Genomic DNA, 17,765 nt, shown 5'->3' with positions numbered 1-17,765 from the left:
CTCGTGAGCCCGTCCCGGCTGCAGAGCAAGTAACACCTCCGCATGAGCCCGTTGCGGCCCAAGAACAAGTAGTTTCGAGGACTGGATTTCCAAGATGCATGAGCAATCCATGCCAGGTTACTTTTAGTGTGATTCCAAAGGGAGAATGTAGGGCAGCTGCCATACCGCGACGGGGCCCTTTCGAGTGCCTGTCAATGTTGCTCACACCGTGTGGTACCCGTAGGTACCTGAGGTTTCCAGATCAAGAATCAATCACTCGCTCCTGCACAACCCCATCTGTTCATCCACTCATTTTGCAGACTTCAAGCGGGCAGGAGTAGAGATTAGTGCCTTCTGTACAGGTCTGACGCGAGCTGCAACAGGAACACTTAATTACCAGGTGCCCGTCCAGTCATGTCTATTTTTCTCCTTTCCTCTTTTCTTTTCTACAGCATCAGCAGCAGCAGCAACACAAGTGGTAGTGCGTTCACTTCGGATGACCAGTCGTCTAATATATGTGTATAATTTTAGGCATGCCGGATCTATGTCGAAGTTCCTCAAACTGGGCGCTCCCCTTGATGCGACGGGGCTGCCAGTACACGCCACGTCCGTATCCAACCTTATACAGCCCTCGCCTCACGAACTGCCTTCGTCCCAGGAACGGCCTTCGCTCCAGGAACAGTTTTACGTCAGGAACAGGCTTCATCTCAGGGCGGTAATCTGTACGAATTCTCTTGAACAGTCCTGAAACAGCATTGTGTGCAGGTAGCCAATTAAAATAAATAGCGGTTCAAGTTTCGATCCAGAATCGACCAAGACGTAAGTTTCCCTGTATTATTATATGTTCCATGCCAACTAACATTTACCTGGGGTGAATCGACGACATTTCTACAGAGCTGTTGTCGTTTTATGGGTGTCGCAGAAGGCTCGTGCAACTGGACGTTGTTTTAGGAATTCTGGGCTGCACTGTTTGGGACTATCGGCGCTATTACAACCATCGTATCGGTTGTCCGATCGAGTAGTGCTGTCTGACTGGGTGCAAAATACGCTATATTACCTCATAAGTAGAGTCTCGGCAGCTAGCTAGGTTCTCTAGCAGCAACTCGACGTCGCATTTCTTGCGCCCCTCGTCATCGTCGCCCTGTGCTCCTTCCTAGCGAGGTATACCGGCCTACGACAAAAGGCGTGGATGGGGAAGATCGGGAAGCGGGTCGGACTCACCGCGAACGTCATTGGTACTATTCCCATTTCTGTCAGTCGCTATTGCCGTTGCTCCAAGTCGCTGTTGCCGTTGCTCCAAGTGCTATTGCCGTTGCTCCAAGTCACTATTGCCATTGATACCAGTTGCTATTGCTGTCGCTATTGCTGTCGCCCTCAGTCGCTACTGCTGTAGGTTGCTGTCCAACTACCTAGATACCTCCTTCGCCACGGGCACCTACCTACTCAATACCCCTACCAACGACAAGCCCCGCGCCTTGGTTGTTGAATACTCGGCTATATCGCACCCGTCGACCCAACACTTCGTCGGCCGCTGGTACTGGACTTTGTCTGTATGGGCACTTAAGTTGCTCCTGGTCTGGAAGACGGTCTTGTCTGTACACCCAGGCCACAAGGGCACCAATACCCCCCATTCGCAACGCCGACCACCCTATCTCCCACATCATTAGGTACTTCGCAACCCCGAAAAGCCCCCTCTCAGTGGCGGGTGCAGCAGGCTCCCCATGCGCGAGGGGCTCTCCAGGCGCGAGGTGCGGTACAGGCGTGTTGGCTAGTACAGGGAGGCCGTACCAGGCAGTGCGAGCGCGGCGCTTTGACTAACACTGGACCGAAACGCAATCCTGTACACATATGTTAGATGACTGGTCATCCGAAGTGAACACACTACCATTTGTCTTGCAAGATACTTATGTGGTTGCGGATGTTGTTGCTGATGCTGTTGTGCTGCTGATGTTTGTGATGCCGATGTTTGTGATGCTGATGTTTGTTCTGCTGTTATTTGTGCTGCTGTTGTTGTGCTGCCGTAGAGAGGAGAAGATTCCGTGGGCTTGAGGTTCGATTGGCTCCCCGATCTCAGATGTGCCTGGGGGGTTGGCCGGGTGAGGTTGAGAGGCCGGAGGCTGGGGTACAACAGAGGTTGCTAGCATGGGAGGGTTGCCGAGCTTGGGGTTTGTTCGGCTTGGCCTGGCGTCAAGCTCAGAAAGTAGTATATTTGAAGTCCTGTATACGCATGTTAGTCAGGCATCTTAATTCATCAACCCATCCGTGGGGATAGGACTCACGTGTTTGATGGATAGTACTGGAAGAGAAGAAAGGAGAACGGAGAAGAACCCAAAGCGGACTACAACAACCTGATATAAGGTACCTAGGTACCTACCTACCTACCTGTCTGGAAAATTGACTTGAACAACCTAGGCAAGTACGTGCCTACCTACCTAGTATAAGGCCGGAATAGGTAACTTCAGGGACTTCAGGGCGGAAAACGTTAAACTCATGTGAACTAACATGACCTTCGGGAAGGGAGAACCAACGCCTGTTCCAAGCTTCCACACATGCAACCGTGGTGCTTTCGAATCTCCCGTATGGGCTGTTTGAGATTGACCACCTGAGAAAAGCCCAGGAATCAAAAATAGAGATTATCCGAGGCAAACGAGTGATCAACGTTCAACCTACCAAGGTGAAATAAATAGCGTAGTACTACAATGTAGATTTAACTTTGCTTATGGTTCCCTGTTCTAGTTCAGAGTTCACTTTGCCCCATAAACATACACAGTAGGACAATGCGTCAATCCTGGCCGGTTGTAGTAATTATGCTATGGCCTGGCGGCATCGCCAAGGGCAGCAGAAGAGAGGACGTTGAAGGTGGATGGTGGTGCACGTGCCACGTGATGCTACCAAAAGACCGATGCGGCGTTTGAGTTTACGCCTGAGGCATAACAACCTGCTCCAGGGTGTCCGGTTTGCGAGTATCTGCACAACTAAGTTGGGTAGGAAAAGTACCTCCATTGTCCTGATAGAAGGGCACCTATCTCATCGACTCGTGCCTGCCGAACCTGCGCATTTGGTGGAACGACAAGAGCAAGGGAGGCGGCTGCCGGCTTTGCCAGAAACCACCATGCTGCTACCGAATTTGTGACTGCGGCCACCCAATCTTCCTGAAGGGACATAGCCATGTCTCCAGACGGTCCCAGCAGCATCCGTGTCTTCATCCATTGGCACGACCAGACCGTCTTCGCCGGCGAGGAAGTCAGGTGTACCATCACTTTCAAGAACGTAGCTCGGCCTCCCGGCTCTGCTCCCAGTCAATTCAAGTCCTCGCCGCAACAGTCCCGACATCTCAATTCCAACCACCACCCGACTTCTCCCCTCCATGCCCAGAGCCGAACGAAATCTCCGGCTGGCCTGGCCCCGCCCCCCGCCGCCCGGGGCCACCGATCGAGCCTTTCCTTGACGGTTCCATCCGCCGCTGCCACCTCGCGAGCTCGGGCCGGATCCATTCCGTGGCCCGCCCAAAACCCTTCAGACGACCGTTCCGGAAACGTGCGTGGTGGCGGACACGGCCACAGGCGATCCGTCTCCATTGTCTCAATTGGGTCTGCCAGCGCAGCGGGGGATGGACAAAGCAATGCAGCACCGGGGAAGCCACAGCGGCCTACTCGGGGTCATGCGCGGGCATCAAGCCTACAGATTGTTCCTCGTGGAGGCCCCGCGAGTGGACCTCGATCCGGTGAGAAATTGGGAGAGCCCTCGGGTATAGTACCAGGGGGTCAGATGGCTAACGCCAATTAGCACCGCATTCGCATCGAACCTTCGCCGCGCAGCCCTCGCCGCTCTTCAACTCTTCATTCCCACCAAACCGGAACTCCTTCTCGGGCGGCCCTTCATGGGCTGCTACTGTGCCGAATACACCGAGAACCGGGGCGTCAATGTCGTCCCCTACACCTGGTCCTAATGCCTTGTCGGACTTCAAGTTTCCCATGGCTCAACCGGCGCCGTCAGAAACCCAGGAAGGGGGCTCGAAGCCGGGCGACGACTCTCTGAGGAGTCCCACGTCCGGCTGTGAGGACCCTCCCACCTTCACCGTGAGACCGAAGGATCCGGTGCCCGTGATCAACGAACATAGCTCTGCGCCAGCGGCGCGCATCCTCTCGACGACCAGCATTGCAGGGACGCCAAGGAGTAGCGGGGAGTTTTATTCATTGAGCAACAATTCGACAGAGACTTTGGCATCAGAATATGTCGCCCAGCAGCCCTTGCGTGGTCAAGGCCGGTCGCCACATTCACGGCGAACCTCAAATCTGTCCAATCAGACTTCTGCGCGGTTGCCAGAAACGTTGATGATGGGCTACGCTCAGATCCAGGGATCTTTCACTTTGGACGGATCACTTGTGAACCTGGGACCGTTCGACCAGGTCAAGAGGAAGGCGGTAGTAGGTGGACAAGGAGGTGGAGTTATTGGCATCGAGACTTCACGGCGAGACAGTGGTCTTTTGAGAAGTCTCGGATGGGGAAACTTTACGACCTCCATCGGCGAGCTCCTGGGCAGCAGCGAGCTCAGTACCATCAAGGAGATGCGCGGCGTCGCGAGCTCCAAATCCGTCCCCTTGCTGTCTACACCACAATCCATATTGTTTGTGGACCTCAAATTAGCACCGGGGGAGAGTAGGACCTACGAGTATTCCTTCAAGTTGCCGAAGGGGTTACCGCCAACTCACCGTGGGAGGGCGATGAAGATATCATACAGTCTTGTCATCGGCACACAACGGCCCGGCGGTGTCAAAGAACAGCAGGTGAAATCAGTTGACGTACCCTTCCGAGTGCTCGGCAGCGTCAACAGCCATGGCGAGATTCTGGGCCACGACCTCATGTCTCCTTACATTATCTTGCAAGACCAGGCATCGGTCCGTGTTATCACCAAGACCCATCATAGTCACGACGCTAGGACGGGGCGGGCACCTGCTATGGTTCCCTCAACGATGAACTCTTTCCTCTCGTATGTCGACGAACTCATGGTTCGCACCCGGGAAGATCCCGGCTTGGGGCTTCTCTCGCCGACGGGTATGCCGTCATCGCGTCGGCCGTCGGCCTACTCTGCATTCGAAGATGCCTCCGCTGGTGCACAAACTGCTAAGGAGGCCATCGACTTGGCCATACTACGCGCCAACATGACTGCGGAGGGGCAGCAATCATCGAATCGCTTCGAAATCGCCCGAAACGGGCGTCGCCTCGGAGTCGTCATGCTCGCCCGACCGGCGTACCGCCTGGGCGAGGCAATCACCATGGCGGTGGACTTCTCTGGAGCCGAGATCCAGTGCTTCGCAGTCCATGCTGCCCTCGAGACCGCAGAGCGCGTAGACCCCAGCCTCGCGTTGAGGTCAGAGGCAAGCGTGCACAGGGTCACGCGGAAGATCCACGTCAGCAGCTCCGAGGCGACTCTGTACGCGCGGCGCATCGTCTTCAACCCCACCATTCCCGTCACCGCGACCCCGGAGTTCGTCACCAGTGGCGTCAGCTTGGAGTGGAAGATCAGGCTGGAGTTTGTGGTGCCGGCCCAGGACGACCGGGACCTGGACAGGGATAGGGACGAGGATGGCGACGAGGGCAGGGGCTACGGGCAGCAGCGGCCGCCTGGGAACCACCTGGGGCCGCAGGCACACTCGGGCCCCCACCCGCTGCTGGAGGAGATCTCGCGGGACGACCGCGGTGGCTTAGTCCTCGTCGCGGCCGAGAACCTCGCCTGCGAGAGCTTCGAAGTCGCGGTCCCGCTGCGAGTGTATGGCGCAGTGTGCGCGGGCCTCGAGCGTCTCGAGAGGGATGTCGCCGTCGAGGAGGGACTCGTCGTGTAGATGGCGGGGCCGAGTGGTAAGGCACCGGCTCTGTTGGATTGGCTTGGTGGGGAACGGTATATATTCATATATAGAAGTGATAATATGTGGTAGACGCCCTTATCTTCGGTCTGTGGCTGCTAATATCTGAATCATAATCAGCATTGGCTGTAGAACTTTCAGTCAGGGGTATTTCTAGGTCCTAAGATTGTGGTGATTTTCTCAAGCATGGCAGTTGTTGGAATGATACCAGCTAGGTATCTCATAAATTATACAAGTGGGTTCTACGACAATCCCCGTCCGAGATGCTCTCCCCAGGTAGGATAGGTTGGCCGTCAATTATAGCCCTATTCCGTTGGGAAACCATGCACGTCTTGATATCGGAGGGCGAAAATAAAATGAAGTAAACGCCCCAACTACCTACCCATATGCCAGCCACCTTCTTCGTCCCTCGTCCTCTTTATCCTTACCCCTCTCTCCCAAGCACGTGTAGGAACAGGACAAGTCAAATCGAACTCAAACTTTCCGCCCATCTAGCCTCCGACCTTTACCCTCGTCCGCGGCCTTCTTCTTCCCACCGGCCTCCCCTCCGCTACCATCGCCACCACCACCACCACCACCAGCAGCGCTACCGCTACCGCTGCCCGCGTCTCCCTTCCTCTTGACAGCGCCCCGCAGCGTCTGCCCCTGGCCGGCGAAGTGGGGCCGCCGCGCAGCCTCGACCTCGGCCTCCTTGTCGGCGGCCGTCTTGACGGGCTTGACCTCGTAGCCAAGGAAGAGCTTGCCGGGGGGAAGGCGCAGGGGCATGGGCGCGGCGGGCGCGCCGGCCACCGCTGCCGCCACAGGGGGGGTCGCGGGTTTATTGCTGCTGCTGCCGGTGGTCGTCGTCGGCGGCGGCGGCGGGGGCTTCTTGGAAGTCAGGCGCTGGCCCTCGCCGCGGAAGTTTGTGTTTGTGGCAGCGGCGGCGATGGCGTCATAGTTGATCGCCTGCGCCATGGTGCCCTGGCTGTGGAGGAGGCCGCCGGCGGGGAGGGCGGGGCCGCGGGTGCTGCGCGGGGTGCTGGTGCCGCTCCCGCGGCCCGAGGCGGCGGCGCTGCTGGTGGCGGCGGCGGGCTCGACGTAGCCGACGGGCGGGGCGAACTCGACGCTGACGTCGGTCTCGATCATGCTGACGCCCATCTTTGCCGTCTCGGGCTTGACGTCGAGGACGGCGACGTCGTAGACCTCGTCGTTGTACTCGAAGTTGAAGGTGTCGCCCTTGGTCAGGGCGGCGAAGTTGCGGAAGGCCTTCTCCAGGACGGCGCGCGGGTCTGAGATGTCGAGGAAGTTGACAGACTGCGGCTGTAGCTTGACGAGCTTGGCTAGTTCGAGGGAGGTCGTCTTGATCTGGATCATGTCGCCGACGTCGAGCTGGAGTGTTTGCATCATCTGGTATCCGGCTGTTAATGGTGTGTCATCTCTGGAGAGGGAGATCCCCGGTGCTCAGAGGTCGGGAAAGGCGCGAAGCAGCCCTGTCAAACATACCCACTGGGGGATATAGGCCCTTCCCTCCTCGGCGACGAATTCCAGCACGCCGCCGTGGGTATGCCTCCCCTTATCCCCGTTGATCAGCTCCAACATTATCGGCCACTGGACGTGCATCTTCGAGACCTTGTCAAGGGCGGAGGGTGGCAGGAAAATCTTGGAGCCATAGTTGAGCGTTGGCCTCTCGGCACCCGGCGCCATCACCATGGGATAGCACCGATAGTACTCGTCAAACCGCTGCATCATCGGACGGCGGCCACCCCGGGCCATTTGGTAGAGATCAGCAGGGTTGTTGGGGTCGAAGCCGGGGCCTCCGTAAGCCGGGCCAAACTGTGAGCACCGGGTCAGTATCCTTCTGCTCCGGGGTTCGGAGCGGGGGTTTGGGGCGTCTAGCGCACCATCTTCGCGGCTGTAGTTATGTTCCCCAAAGGACCGATGTCGGTATGGAGGCTTATCAGAAAGGGCGGCCTTAACGACTAAAGGTGTGCCAAACTAGCAATGGTTGGATACTTTGCTGGTGTGCTGGCCTTTTGCTGTCAGTCCGGATGTAGTTGCAGGCTGGAGGTGTCAAGAATCTGAGGCAACTGGAGAATGACGACGTTCTGTAGAACTTAGAGCTACCTTATTAGGTGGGCTCAGGTGGGGTGGTTAGAGGTAGGTACGTACCTCCACTAGAGTGGGTCGTTAAGCGTAGAGGTACCTAGGTACTTAGTACTCATACAGCGCCAAGGGTTCTTCGGCAGGGCTGCGATATATTATGCATGCTTTGTGCATTTATGCGAACGACTGCCCGAAATATCAAAAGCCTACCATAGTCCGCCAGCAGAGTACACGTTCGAGAGATCCGTTTTTAATACGAAGAAATTTAACAGCTTATTAGACTGCCTGTTAAAAACCTGCACAAAGAAAATTGGCCTTTTAGAGTGCGTAACTGTTTTCCAGCAAAAATATGTGAGACCTACCTACTTGATGCTCTTTCCAAAATAGATTCTGCGTTGAGCCTCAGATAACTTCGACAGCTGTTCTCCTAAATATGCCACCTAACTCTCCTAAACATGCCACCTAACTCTCCTAAACATGCCACCTAACTTCTCCAATGCAAGTGCCCCGAGAGGTACCTGCGTTTGCTCAAACTCAGGGGGAATTGTATTACTTGTGTCAAACTTTAACAAACCTTTGCTCCATTGTCAGCCTGAAAACTTGTCTGACAGTGTTTTTCCGTGAAGCGACTAAACGTGTAAGTCTGCGTTGCCAAGCCAACCGCAGGCCGATCACCAAACCCCTGTATATTCGCGTCCCTTAGCTAGGTTCTTCCTTCCTTTGCACAACGTCTTCATTTCCTACCCCCTAACGTTGGCATCGTGACAGGTATTAACTAGGTAGGGAAGGTAGGTAGGAAAAGAAGAATGACATAGTATTGATAGGAGAGGGTGTGCCCAGATTCGATAGCTACAGCCTACATGGAACACAAACCGACTCAAACTGCCTAAGAATGCTCCCACAGAACACGACGTCCCAACAGAGACCATGGCATTTCGGGATGATGATGATTTAGATTATGGCGATTTTGTCTGCTCAAGGGACGAGGATGAGATTGAGTCGGAAGCCGAACCCCGCGATCGCTACAGCAAAAACTTGTACTATCCCATCCCCATAGGCGAGGTCCTCGCCGACCGGTATCGCATCGAGCACAAGCTCGGCTGGGGCGGCTTCTCTACCGTGTGGTTGGCCCACGATACCCACGAAAATAAGCCCGTAGCTCTCAAAATCATGGTTCCGGGGAAAAAAGGAGAACGCGAGTACCACAAGCAGAAGGAAATCATCCAGAAGGTCCACAGCATCTCGGGCTTCGTTACCTACCAGAGTTTCTTCTGCCTCGCCGGCCACGGAGGTAATAAACACATGGTATTGGTGTTTCCTGTGCGTGGGCCAAGCCTTCACTACTGCATGAGATGGGGGAAATGGGGTACTGTCGCCCGCCGAGTGCCCGCTGCGAAACAACTGCTCCTCTCTCTGAAAGGTCTTCACGATGCTGGAATCATTCACCGCGGTAGGTCCACCCTTCCAGAACCCTCATTGGCGTTTCCACAAGGCTAGCTATCGACTCTTCTACAGACCTGAACCAGGGGGCCGTATTGTACGACATGGATTCTATCGAAAACATCACCACAGCCGAAGAGTACAGGCTCTTCGGTCGGCCGCGGAATGTTGCTCTGCACGAGGTGTCCTGGAAGCAGGCGGAGCTAGTGGAGCGAGCCAATGACCTTCCCGGCGGACCAGATCGGGAACAACGTCTACCTCTGCGACTTTGGCATGTGTATTGACACCGGCACGCAGGTGGCAGATAAGATTCAGGGCCCAGGGATGTACTGCGCCCCGGAGCGGTTCCACGACGTAAACCCGAGCTTGGCGAGCGATATGTGGAGCTACATGTGCATCTGAACGGTACCATGCACTGAACGTCATGTACAAGGGATTTCGTTATCTGCCGGAGGAGAGGATTGCCGCGGCGGAACTGTTGGAGGACGAGTCGTTCAATATCATAATGGGTCTCTACGGAGCTTGACTGCCGGGTGTGGAGAACGGGGAAAGGTATTACTATAGCCTAGGATGGCCCATTGATGCAGCCTAATGAGGTTGAACACCCCCTTTCATTCCTTCCCAGACGTTGCGCGTATGTGTAAACCCAATTTTCAAACACATTGATATCAACCACCAACATGACTAACACGATAGATGTCATATCCAGTATCTTCCAACACAATGACACATTCATAATTAAAATATGTTGCATATTTCAAGTGCCTGCACAATTTGGCCCCCAGCGACGCATGAGCCCATCGAGATTTGGCTTGCTCTATAAATTAGGGAAGTAGGTACCTAGGTAGTTCCCCACCAAGCTAGCTAGCTGTTAGTGTTAAATGTGCGGCTCAAGCTCTTCCAGGCAAGCTCCTGACGTCAATCCTAGGACAGTTTTTTAAAGACTCGAAAAAACCACTGCATTGAAGCCTCCATTTTTATCAAACCAGGAACCGACCTTCGTCGGGGATACCAGCGAATTGTCACACATCGACCAACCAGCCCAGACAAACCCCCCCCGGCCCAACCAAAAAGAAATGACCTCCCGGTTCTCAGCCGCGCGCCCCAAGCGGACCGGGGAGACCTTTGCGCGGGCGCGCCACGGCGAGTCCGACCCGCGCGACGGCCCGTCGTCGGTCAAGAAGGTCAAGTTCGACGTGCGCAACCCCTCGGCGCTGGCCCCTGACTCGGGCGGGGGCGGCGGGGGCGGCGGCGACGACGACTACGAGTACGACGAGGCGGACGAGCAGGTCCTCGCCGCCGACGTGATCCGCAGCTCCGCGGGGGCCACGAAGCGCGGCGCCGTCAACATCGACGGGTACGACTCGGACTCGGACAACGAGAACTTCAACGCCCGGGCCGAGGCCCGGGAGGGGAGGATGAAGAAGAAGAAGGGCAAGGGCAAGCGGGGGAAGGCGTCTGGCGCGGCGGAGGACGACGTGGACCTCGCGGACCAGCTGGACAATTACAATGCGAGTCTCGCGTCTGGTGGCGCTGCGGCTAACGACGTGGAGGAGGAGGACGACGAGGAGATTGACATGTTCGGCGTCGCGGATGACGATGCGGCGGAGGGCGATGCTGACGAGGAGGCCGCCGGGCGAGGCAAGGCTGGGAGGAAAGGCAAGGAAGTGCGCTTCCTTAAAAATGAGAACATAGAGGGTCAGGAGCAGACGAGCAAGAGCGGCGGCACCGTGCGGCTGGATGATGGCACGAGCAGCGATGACGATGAGGAAGTCGAGCTCGCCATACAAGAACAGGGTATCGATGAAGAGGTCGGGCTCGGCGGCCTGAAGAAAAATGCGCCAAAGATCGACGCCTTCAACATGAGGCAGGAACAGGAAGAAGGCGCCTTTGACGAGGCGGGCAACTTTATCCGGAAGGCGACTGACCCGGACGCTATCCACGACCGGTGGCTGGAGGGAGTCAGCAAGAAGGAGATAAAGAGGGCTGCCGAGGCGCATGAGAAGCGGGAGGCGGAGCGGAGACAGCAACGAAGGGAGGATGACAGCATCTTGACGTCCGATCTGTTCAAGGCACTGATCTTGCGCCTGGAGAAGGGCGAGACCTCCTTGGAAGCCCTTGCTAGGCTGGGCAAGAACAAGGCAAAACCAAAGGTCCGTAAATGGAAGCAGAAGAAGCAGAAGAATGGCCCGGAGAAGATGGATGTCGACACTGAGGTGGCGGAGGACCCGAAGCAGACCAAGATCAGGGAAGCCATCGATACCATCACGGAAGCAGCCGATCGGCTCTTGAGGAGAGACTACCCGGACATCTATGACACCGAGAGGGAGAGGCTGGCTCGGGAGTACCGAAATGAAACAGGAGAGGATTGGGTAGATCCCCCAAAGCAGGAAGAGGAAGAGGACGGCTCGGGTGCACCTCCCACCAAGATGTGGGAGTATCGCTGGATCGACGGCAGAGACGGCGCCGCGAGCCAAGGGCCCTTTGATGGCCCCACTATGAAGGCATGGCAGGATGCCGGCTACTTTGGCGAAGGCGTCGAATTCCGACCCGCAGGACAGGAGGGTGGATGGGACCCAGTGGGACGCTTTGTGTAACAGTTGGAAATGTAATATAACCCGGGCAACTTATACCTGGCAAGCTCGAGTACATGGGAAAACAACGCCAGCTCTCGTTTTAAAGACCACCTACGCCCGTGGAATGTTATACAAGGGTAATTTATCTACCGATGCCTTTCCGGCTCGGACCTCAAATTTTACCCGCCAGAACGCCAGCACACCATCTCAGGCCCCCCTCTAGCTCACGTCCATCTTATCTACCTGGCCATTTGCGACCGAGAAGTCCACGGCGCCGTCATTGCCGATGAGGCGCCTCTCCGACTCGCTCACGAACTTGACACTCCGCCCGGGGTCGTAGAAGAGCTTGATGCTCCGCTTGACATCCTCGACGTCGACCTGCTTGGCGCGCCGCTTCGCGCATATGAGCTGGGACGTGGTGATCAGGTTGCTCGCGTACCGCAGACCAGCCTTCTCGCCGCTTGTGGTGAGGAGGGCGAGCGCGTCGGCGGATAGGTCCACCTCCTCCTCCTGGGCGCGGATGGCGAGGATTTGCCGGATCTCGTCGGTGGTGTAGGCGTGCGTGTTGATTATGGACACCCGGTCCAGGAAGTCGAGCGGAAGCCCGTGCGGGCTCTTGTAGTCGGTTCCGCGGATCCGGGAGTGGCCTCTGTTGCTTGCCATGATCACGATGGGCGCTAAATCGGTTTCCAGGGCTCGGTTGATATATGAGAAACACTCAATGTCGAGCATGTGCACCTCATCGATGAATAGAACGCCGGGAACAATTTCTGCTTTACCTTCCTCCTTCCACTCGGCAACCTTGGTGTTGATCTGATCTCGGATTTCGCTCCGGATTTCGCCCGTATCCCCGGAGAAGAGAGCGAGGAAACCCTGCGTCCGGGAGTTGATGACGTCGATTTCGTGGAGCGTCACAGTGTGGACCACCTCTTTCCGCTTCTGCAGTTCGCCATCTGGGCACTGGAGGAACTTGGTGTCGACCCCCATGGCGTCGTAGTCGCGAGACCTTGCGTATGATCGGCCGAGCTTCGTGATCTTGCCGGACGACTTGTCAATCGAGATGATGTCGCCAGCCATAACTCTCTCCTTGGTCATGGCGTCAATCATCTTGCTGCCCATGTCATAGACCGCTTCCATATCCGTCGTCTTAATGGTGAGTTTGCCCTGCTTGGCCCCGCCGGTGACGCTCCGGTCGATCTGAATTTCCACGACTTCGCCTTCCATAATTTCGCTTTCCTCCTTGATGCGGACTCCAATAGATTTGCGGAACGCTTGTGTGAGGGCTTCGGTTTTGGACATCTCAAGGGAGAAGATCTCGGACGAGGCGAGGCTCGTGAAAGGTACATCCGGGCCGAGCGACTGCGCCATACCCATGGCAATCGCGGTTTTCCCGGTGCTGCGAGAAGAAAGGAAATATTAGCAAGTTCGGGAGGACATATCGATAACGATTGGCAGTAAGAATTACCTCGGGGGACCGGCGATGAGAACGGCGCGGCCGGCAATTTTCCCCTGCTTTATCATTTCCAACATGACTGCAGCTGCTTTTCTTGCCTTCTCCTGTCCGACAAGCCCTTGAGAGGAAGATCTCGGTTCCAATGTGTCGGAATCAACTCCGAGGCCACGGATATGGGAATGCGCAGCGATGAGGTTTAGCCCCCGGAGCTCCTTGCTCTCGGAGACGGTCATTACGGGCTGCGCAAGTGGAATATTAATATTTAGTAATTAATTGCTAGAGATTGAGATGGAGAGCAACTTACAGCAGCCATTTTTGCTGATCTGGCGAAGGGATAGTTGCGATGCACAAGTCTTGGTGGTGAACGGCCGACGCAGAAAGAAAGGTTTTGGAGAGCTACCAAGGCAGGCGTTCGATGGGAGCATTTGATAAAATGGACGCGCCTGCGATAAAATTTAAGCGCGCTGACTGCACCCCTGGAGGTACTTGCGAGGTACCCCACCCCTCACTGGAATGTACATACAGCCCAAACGAAACAACCAATCCCAGTACCTACCTATCCATGTCTGCACACCACTTCCAGGCCGGGTTTGGGTTGGTTTGTGCACAGCGATACACAAGGATGTCCTAGACCCAAAATAGTTAAATCATTCCTACATTCATTCACCACCTACCAGTAGTACATTCTTCGCATTGCTAGCCTGAAACATCGACAGCGAGCCATAACAGATTTGCCCCCGTCTCTACTTTAGTATGCCGTTTCTTAGCTTGGGAGAAATCTAAGAAAGCGGTTGCGGGCAGGGGCATTTTGTTAGGTATTCGGGCAGCGGCTTTCAACTGTTGGGGCAGGGGATTTGGCTAGCTGTCACTGTCGCTATTTTTAAAGCACCCTTGCTGTCGCCGTCTCTGTTGCTGAGGTGCTGCCATCGCCATTGCCGTTGCCGTCGTCGTCGCTTGTTCCGTGTCTGACAGCTGGTCTTTTGCATGCTCCAACTGTCCAAATATTTTTGGCGCCCCAACACCCTGGCCCAGCACAGACCCTCTGCCTGAATATCCAAATGGGTCCTGCCCGCGAACACAAGCTCCCTGGTACCGCGGTCACTTCCCCATCCGGAAATTTAATAATCAGCACTCGCACGATTGCGCACCTTGGGTTATGGGTTGTGGCCTCTCAGTAATGGACTGAAGAATATCAAATTGCAGACCTAGTTGTCGCGTGGCGCCAGTGACGCCACGAGCAACCAACAGTCATGTCGCACAGATATGATCCATTTCACCCACCTCGACCCTATGGTCGCGGTTCAGACAGGAGCTGGGACTCATCCAGAACCCCAAACGACAGTGAACGCGACAATGATCGCGATCGTATCAGACCTCGAGATCATAGTCGAAGCCAACTGTCGCCGCGAGAGCCACGAGAGCCACCCACAACTGGGTCGTTACCGCCAAACCCCGCCCCTAGACCCCCCCCGAAAACTATGGCAACACATCCTCTACCTGCAAAATCCTCCCAGACAAGGTCTGCACCATCAGCGACACAAGTACCACCGAAACCAGACACTCCAGGTTCTCGATCGAGACAGGAGAATACCGGTGGCCTATGTAAGCTGTCTAGGGCCATCTCTCCGTCGTCGCAGTCCTCTCTGACCATATCTTCTTTTCTCCAGCCGCAAGCTCCACCCCTACTAAACCTAGCTTCGCCAGCAATGGGGACCCGTCTCGAGACGTTGCGAAGGCTTTTCTCGACTTCGGCGAGTTGGTTGCCCACAAGGCCAGCCTAGACCTACAGCAAGATTGCCTAGACCGTGCTATCAAGCAGCGGAAGACCGACTACGAGAAGTCGGTGCAGAGGTACCCCGAGTTCCAGTCGGTTCCAGAGATGCAGAACAAGTTCAGAGACAAGCAGTCCCGCGATGCGAAAAGGCTCGAGGAACTGCGACGTGGCCATGATGCAAAATATACGCGAGCAGCGGAAATGCTGTCTGTCCAGCTTCTTAATGGACTGCCCCTCTTGGACAAGCCAACCCGATTGAAGGAGACTGAAGCGCATCGACTCAAGGATATTAAACCTGAACTTGCATCTCTTAAGAACCAGATGCAACAGCTCAATAATAGCTACAAGAGCCAATTCGCGCACCAGCAGAGTGAATTTGCCGATCAACTTGCGAAGCAGAAGGAGGAATTCAAGAGACAGATGGAGCAGATGAGGAAGGACATGGCAGCGCAACAAGCCGAACGGGAGCAGCGTCAACAGGAAGAGTTCAGAGCCCAGCTCTCTAAATATGAAGTATACACCAAGGCGCTGGTTCAGAACCAAGAGGCCGAACGACAGAGGAGTGTGCAGACCAAGACATCTACCGACGAATTGGCCGCACTGCGCAACGAGAATGCCGGGCTCAAATCCGAAATGTCCGCCCTGCTGGCCCGGGCCGATGATCGAGCTCGGGAGCTAGCCCAGTGCAAGGAGGAGGTCACGTCGTTGCACATAGCTCTCGATGACTGTGTCGCGACGGCGAAAGATACCCAGTCGACGCTCAGGAACGTTGATCTAGAAGGTATAGATCAGATTGCTGAGATCTTCCTGGGTGACTGGCCAAACCTTCAGGCCAGGGTAACAGACCATGAAAAGCGACTCGACGAAGTGTCCCAGGGCCTCCAGGCCTGCCAACCACCTGCAACAGGAGCCGAAGACGGTTCTTTGGTGCATACTATGGAGCAGACCAACCAGAGAGTTGAGCAGGTCAGGCAGATGCAAGAAATGATGGGCGATATGTGGGGTGGCATGTTAGATGACCTGGGCAAGCAGCTGTCCGGCCTGACGTCTCGCACTATAGGCCTCGAGGAGCTGGCGGCCAAGCTTCCACATACGGTGCCGGATGTCGACTTGATCAAAAGCACTACCGACAAGCTTGGTCAAGACTTTGTCAAGCTGGCGGAGAAGGTGGAAGGTGTCAGCGATAAAATGGAACAGAAGTGCGAGTATCTCAACCACCAGTTTACGACTCTCGACTCCCAGTACAACAACATCTCGACAAAGGCTCTCGCAGAGCACATCATCGCACAAATGGAGACGTTCTACCCGACTAATGGGCAGATAGTGGCGGATATAGACACGCTGAACAGGGCGGTCCAGGAGCTGAAGCAGCGGTGGACGGAACTGAGGGAAGAACAGAAGGCGATGCGGAATGATCTTGATGATATTTCAAACCACATGGACCACCTGTTTCCCGACCCGGTGGCGAGTGGAAACAAGAGGAAGAGACTCGAGGCGGACCCGAATGGGCTTCAGAGCCAGCGCCAGGCCAATGGCAAGGGTCGAGCGGCTGATTAGTTGAAGGGCCCTAGCCGAGGTTTGACGAGGCTGATCCTATGCAAGGGAAAATTGGCATCCAAGGGATCTGCCTGCAATGCCAATCCTGTTGCAAAGATGCCTGCCAAGTAACGCGTTATCGAAGGACGGATTTCCGCTTTACATACCTCGTTTGGCGGGAAAGGAGACAGGAAAGGGAAGGAGGGTGGAGGACGGCGAGGGTGTCAAAAATGCAGCGAAGTAACGGCACGAGAAAATGGGAGGAATGAATGGGATACCCCTTGGGCGTTGTTTGCACTAAAGTATGGCTATCTACCTATTAAATTGGTAGGTAGCAAGGGAATGATTGGTTTACGCAATAAGGTTGAACCTAAACCTACCTAGCTTTACCGGCAGGTAGGGAGGTAGATACACATTGTATCATAGGTACCTCGATGTAGGTTAGATAATGTACTACTGTGCCAGTGAATAAACTGCTACCTTACGTATGTTAAGCACTTCTATTAATTATACATACGATGTGGAATAGGTACTGTTGGGTAGTAGGCAGTAATTAGTAGTGCATTGGTTAAGTTGGTCGGTGAGGTGGTAGTGCCTGTGTGGCACGATGCCTGGAAAGCGCCACACGGGCCGCCTCCGCACCGGTGGATTGAGGTACCCTTCAGCACCCTTGCTAGGTTGCCAACCAGGCCCAGCCCAGCAAAATCCCACCCCAGTGGGCACGCCTCATCGCACATCGCACATCGCACATTGCACCTCCACACCTCCGTCCCCGTCGCCTCGCGCCAGTCACAAAACACAACATCCCAGCCAGCTCTGCCAGCTCTGCCAGCTGTGAATGCCCTCGCTCTCCTGCCGATCGCCTCGCTAATCAGGGTCATCGTCGATCGCGGTCGTCGTCGTATGAAGTCGCCCACCACGTCTTCCCGCATGGGACATGCGCTCTTGCTTTTGTACTGCCGCGGGGGTGACAATTGCTGCTGCTCCGAGGGTGCCGTAGCAATCTCGACCGTCGCAAACGCCGCCTCGCCTTAGCCGGCCAACGAACGAGGTCGGACGGA

General features: G+C 55.6%; 7 protein-coding genes across 7 annotated transcripts; 5 read left to right on the top strand and 2 right to left on the bottom strand.

Moving 5' to 3' along the window:
- Positions 1-523: 523 nt before the first annotated feature.
- QBC33DRAFT_510375 (uncharacterized protein) lies at positions 524-1,751 on the top strand (the record flags this gene model as incomplete). Its single annotated transcript, XM_060425764.1, has 5 exons — positions 524-694; positions 766-798; positions 931-978; positions 1,079-1,231; positions 1,647-1,751. The coding sequence occupies 5 exons, from the start codon at positions 524-526 to the stop codon at positions 1,749-1,751; spliced, it is 510 nt and encodes a 169-aa protein (XP_060288733.1).
- Positions 1,752-2,922: 1,171 nt separating this feature from the next.
- QBC33DRAFT_521497 (Rgp1-domain-containing protein) lies at positions 2,923-6,083 on the top strand. The gene is made up of 2 exons (XM_060426468.1): positions 2,923-3,703; positions 3,766-6,083. Exons 1-2 carry the CDS (start codon positions 3,148-3,150, stop codon positions 5,820-5,822), a joined length of 2,613 nt encoding a protein of 870 aa, XP_060288732.1. The 5' UTR covers positions 2,923-3,147; the 3' UTR covers positions 5,823-6,083.
- Positions 5,858-7,922, bottom strand: QBC33DRAFT_463839 (ubiquitin fusion degradation protein UFD1-domain-containing protein). The gene is made up of 5 exons (XM_060425120.1): positions 7,724-7,922; positions 7,326-7,655; positions 6,440-7,229; positions 6,226-6,388; positions 5,858-5,948 (listed from the first exon to the last, which is right to left on the bottom strand). The coding sequence occupies exons 1-4, from the start codon at positions 7,724-7,726 to the stop codon at positions 6,318-6,320; spliced, it is 1,194 nt and encodes a 397-aa protein (XP_060288731.1). The 5' UTR covers positions 7,727-7,922; the 3' UTR covers positions 5,858-5,948; positions 6,226-6,317.
- A 930-nt stretch (positions 7,923-8,852) lies between these two features.
- QBC33DRAFT_553967 (kinase-like domain-containing protein) lies at positions 8,853-9,767 on the top strand (the record flags this gene model as incomplete). The annotated part of the gene is made up of 3 exons (XM_060429459.1): positions 8,853-9,375; positions 9,441-9,532; positions 9,606-9,767. The coding sequence occupies 3 exons, from the start codon at positions 8,853-8,855 to the stop codon at positions 9,765-9,767; spliced, it is 777 nt and encodes a 258-aa protein (XP_060288730.1).
- Positions 9,768-9,978: 211 nt separating this feature from the next.
- QBC33DRAFT_13104 (putative lin1 family protein) lies at positions 9,979-12,061 on the top strand. The gene has a single exon (XM_060422045.1). It carries the CDS (start codon positions 10,442-10,444, stop codon positions 11,960-11,962), a length of 1,521 nt encoding a protein of 506 aa, XP_060288729.1. The 5' UTR covers positions 9,979-10,441; the 3' UTR covers positions 11,963-12,061.
- On the bottom strand, positions 11,958-13,900 carry QBC33DRAFT_521483 (RuvB-like helicase 2). The gene is made up of 3 exons (XM_060426467.1): positions 13,699-13,900; positions 13,407-13,633; positions 11,958-13,337 (listed from the first exon to the last, which is right to left on the bottom strand). The coding sequence occupies exons 1-3, from the start codon at positions 13,705-13,707 to the stop codon at positions 12,161-12,163; spliced, it is 1,413 nt and encodes a 470-aa protein (XP_060288728.1). The 5' UTR covers positions 13,708-13,900; the 3' UTR covers positions 11,958-12,160.
- Positions 13,901-14,284: 384 nt separating this feature from the next.
- QBC33DRAFT_564984 (uncharacterized protein) lies at positions 14,285-17,201 on the top strand. The gene is made up of 2 exons (XM_060430411.1): positions 14,285-14,996; positions 15,062-17,201. The coding sequence occupies exons 1-2, from the start codon at positions 14,645-14,647 to the stop codon at positions 16,723-16,725; spliced, it is 2,016 nt and encodes a 671-aa protein (XP_060288727.1). The 5' UTR covers positions 14,285-14,644; the 3' UTR covers positions 16,726-17,201.
- Positions 17,202-17,765: the final 564 nt, after the last annotated feature.

Source organism: Phialemonium atrogriseum, assembly GCF_030411735.1.
Source record: "Phialemonium atrogriseum strain 8032-3 unplaced genomic scaffold QBC33scaffold_1, whole genome shotgun sequence".
Lineage (NCBI taxonomy): Eukaryota > Fungi > Ascomycota > Sordariomycetes > Cephalothecales > Cephalothecaceae > Phialemonium > Phialemonium atrogriseum.
This window is presented reverse-complemented; position numbering and strand designations above follow the sequence as displayed.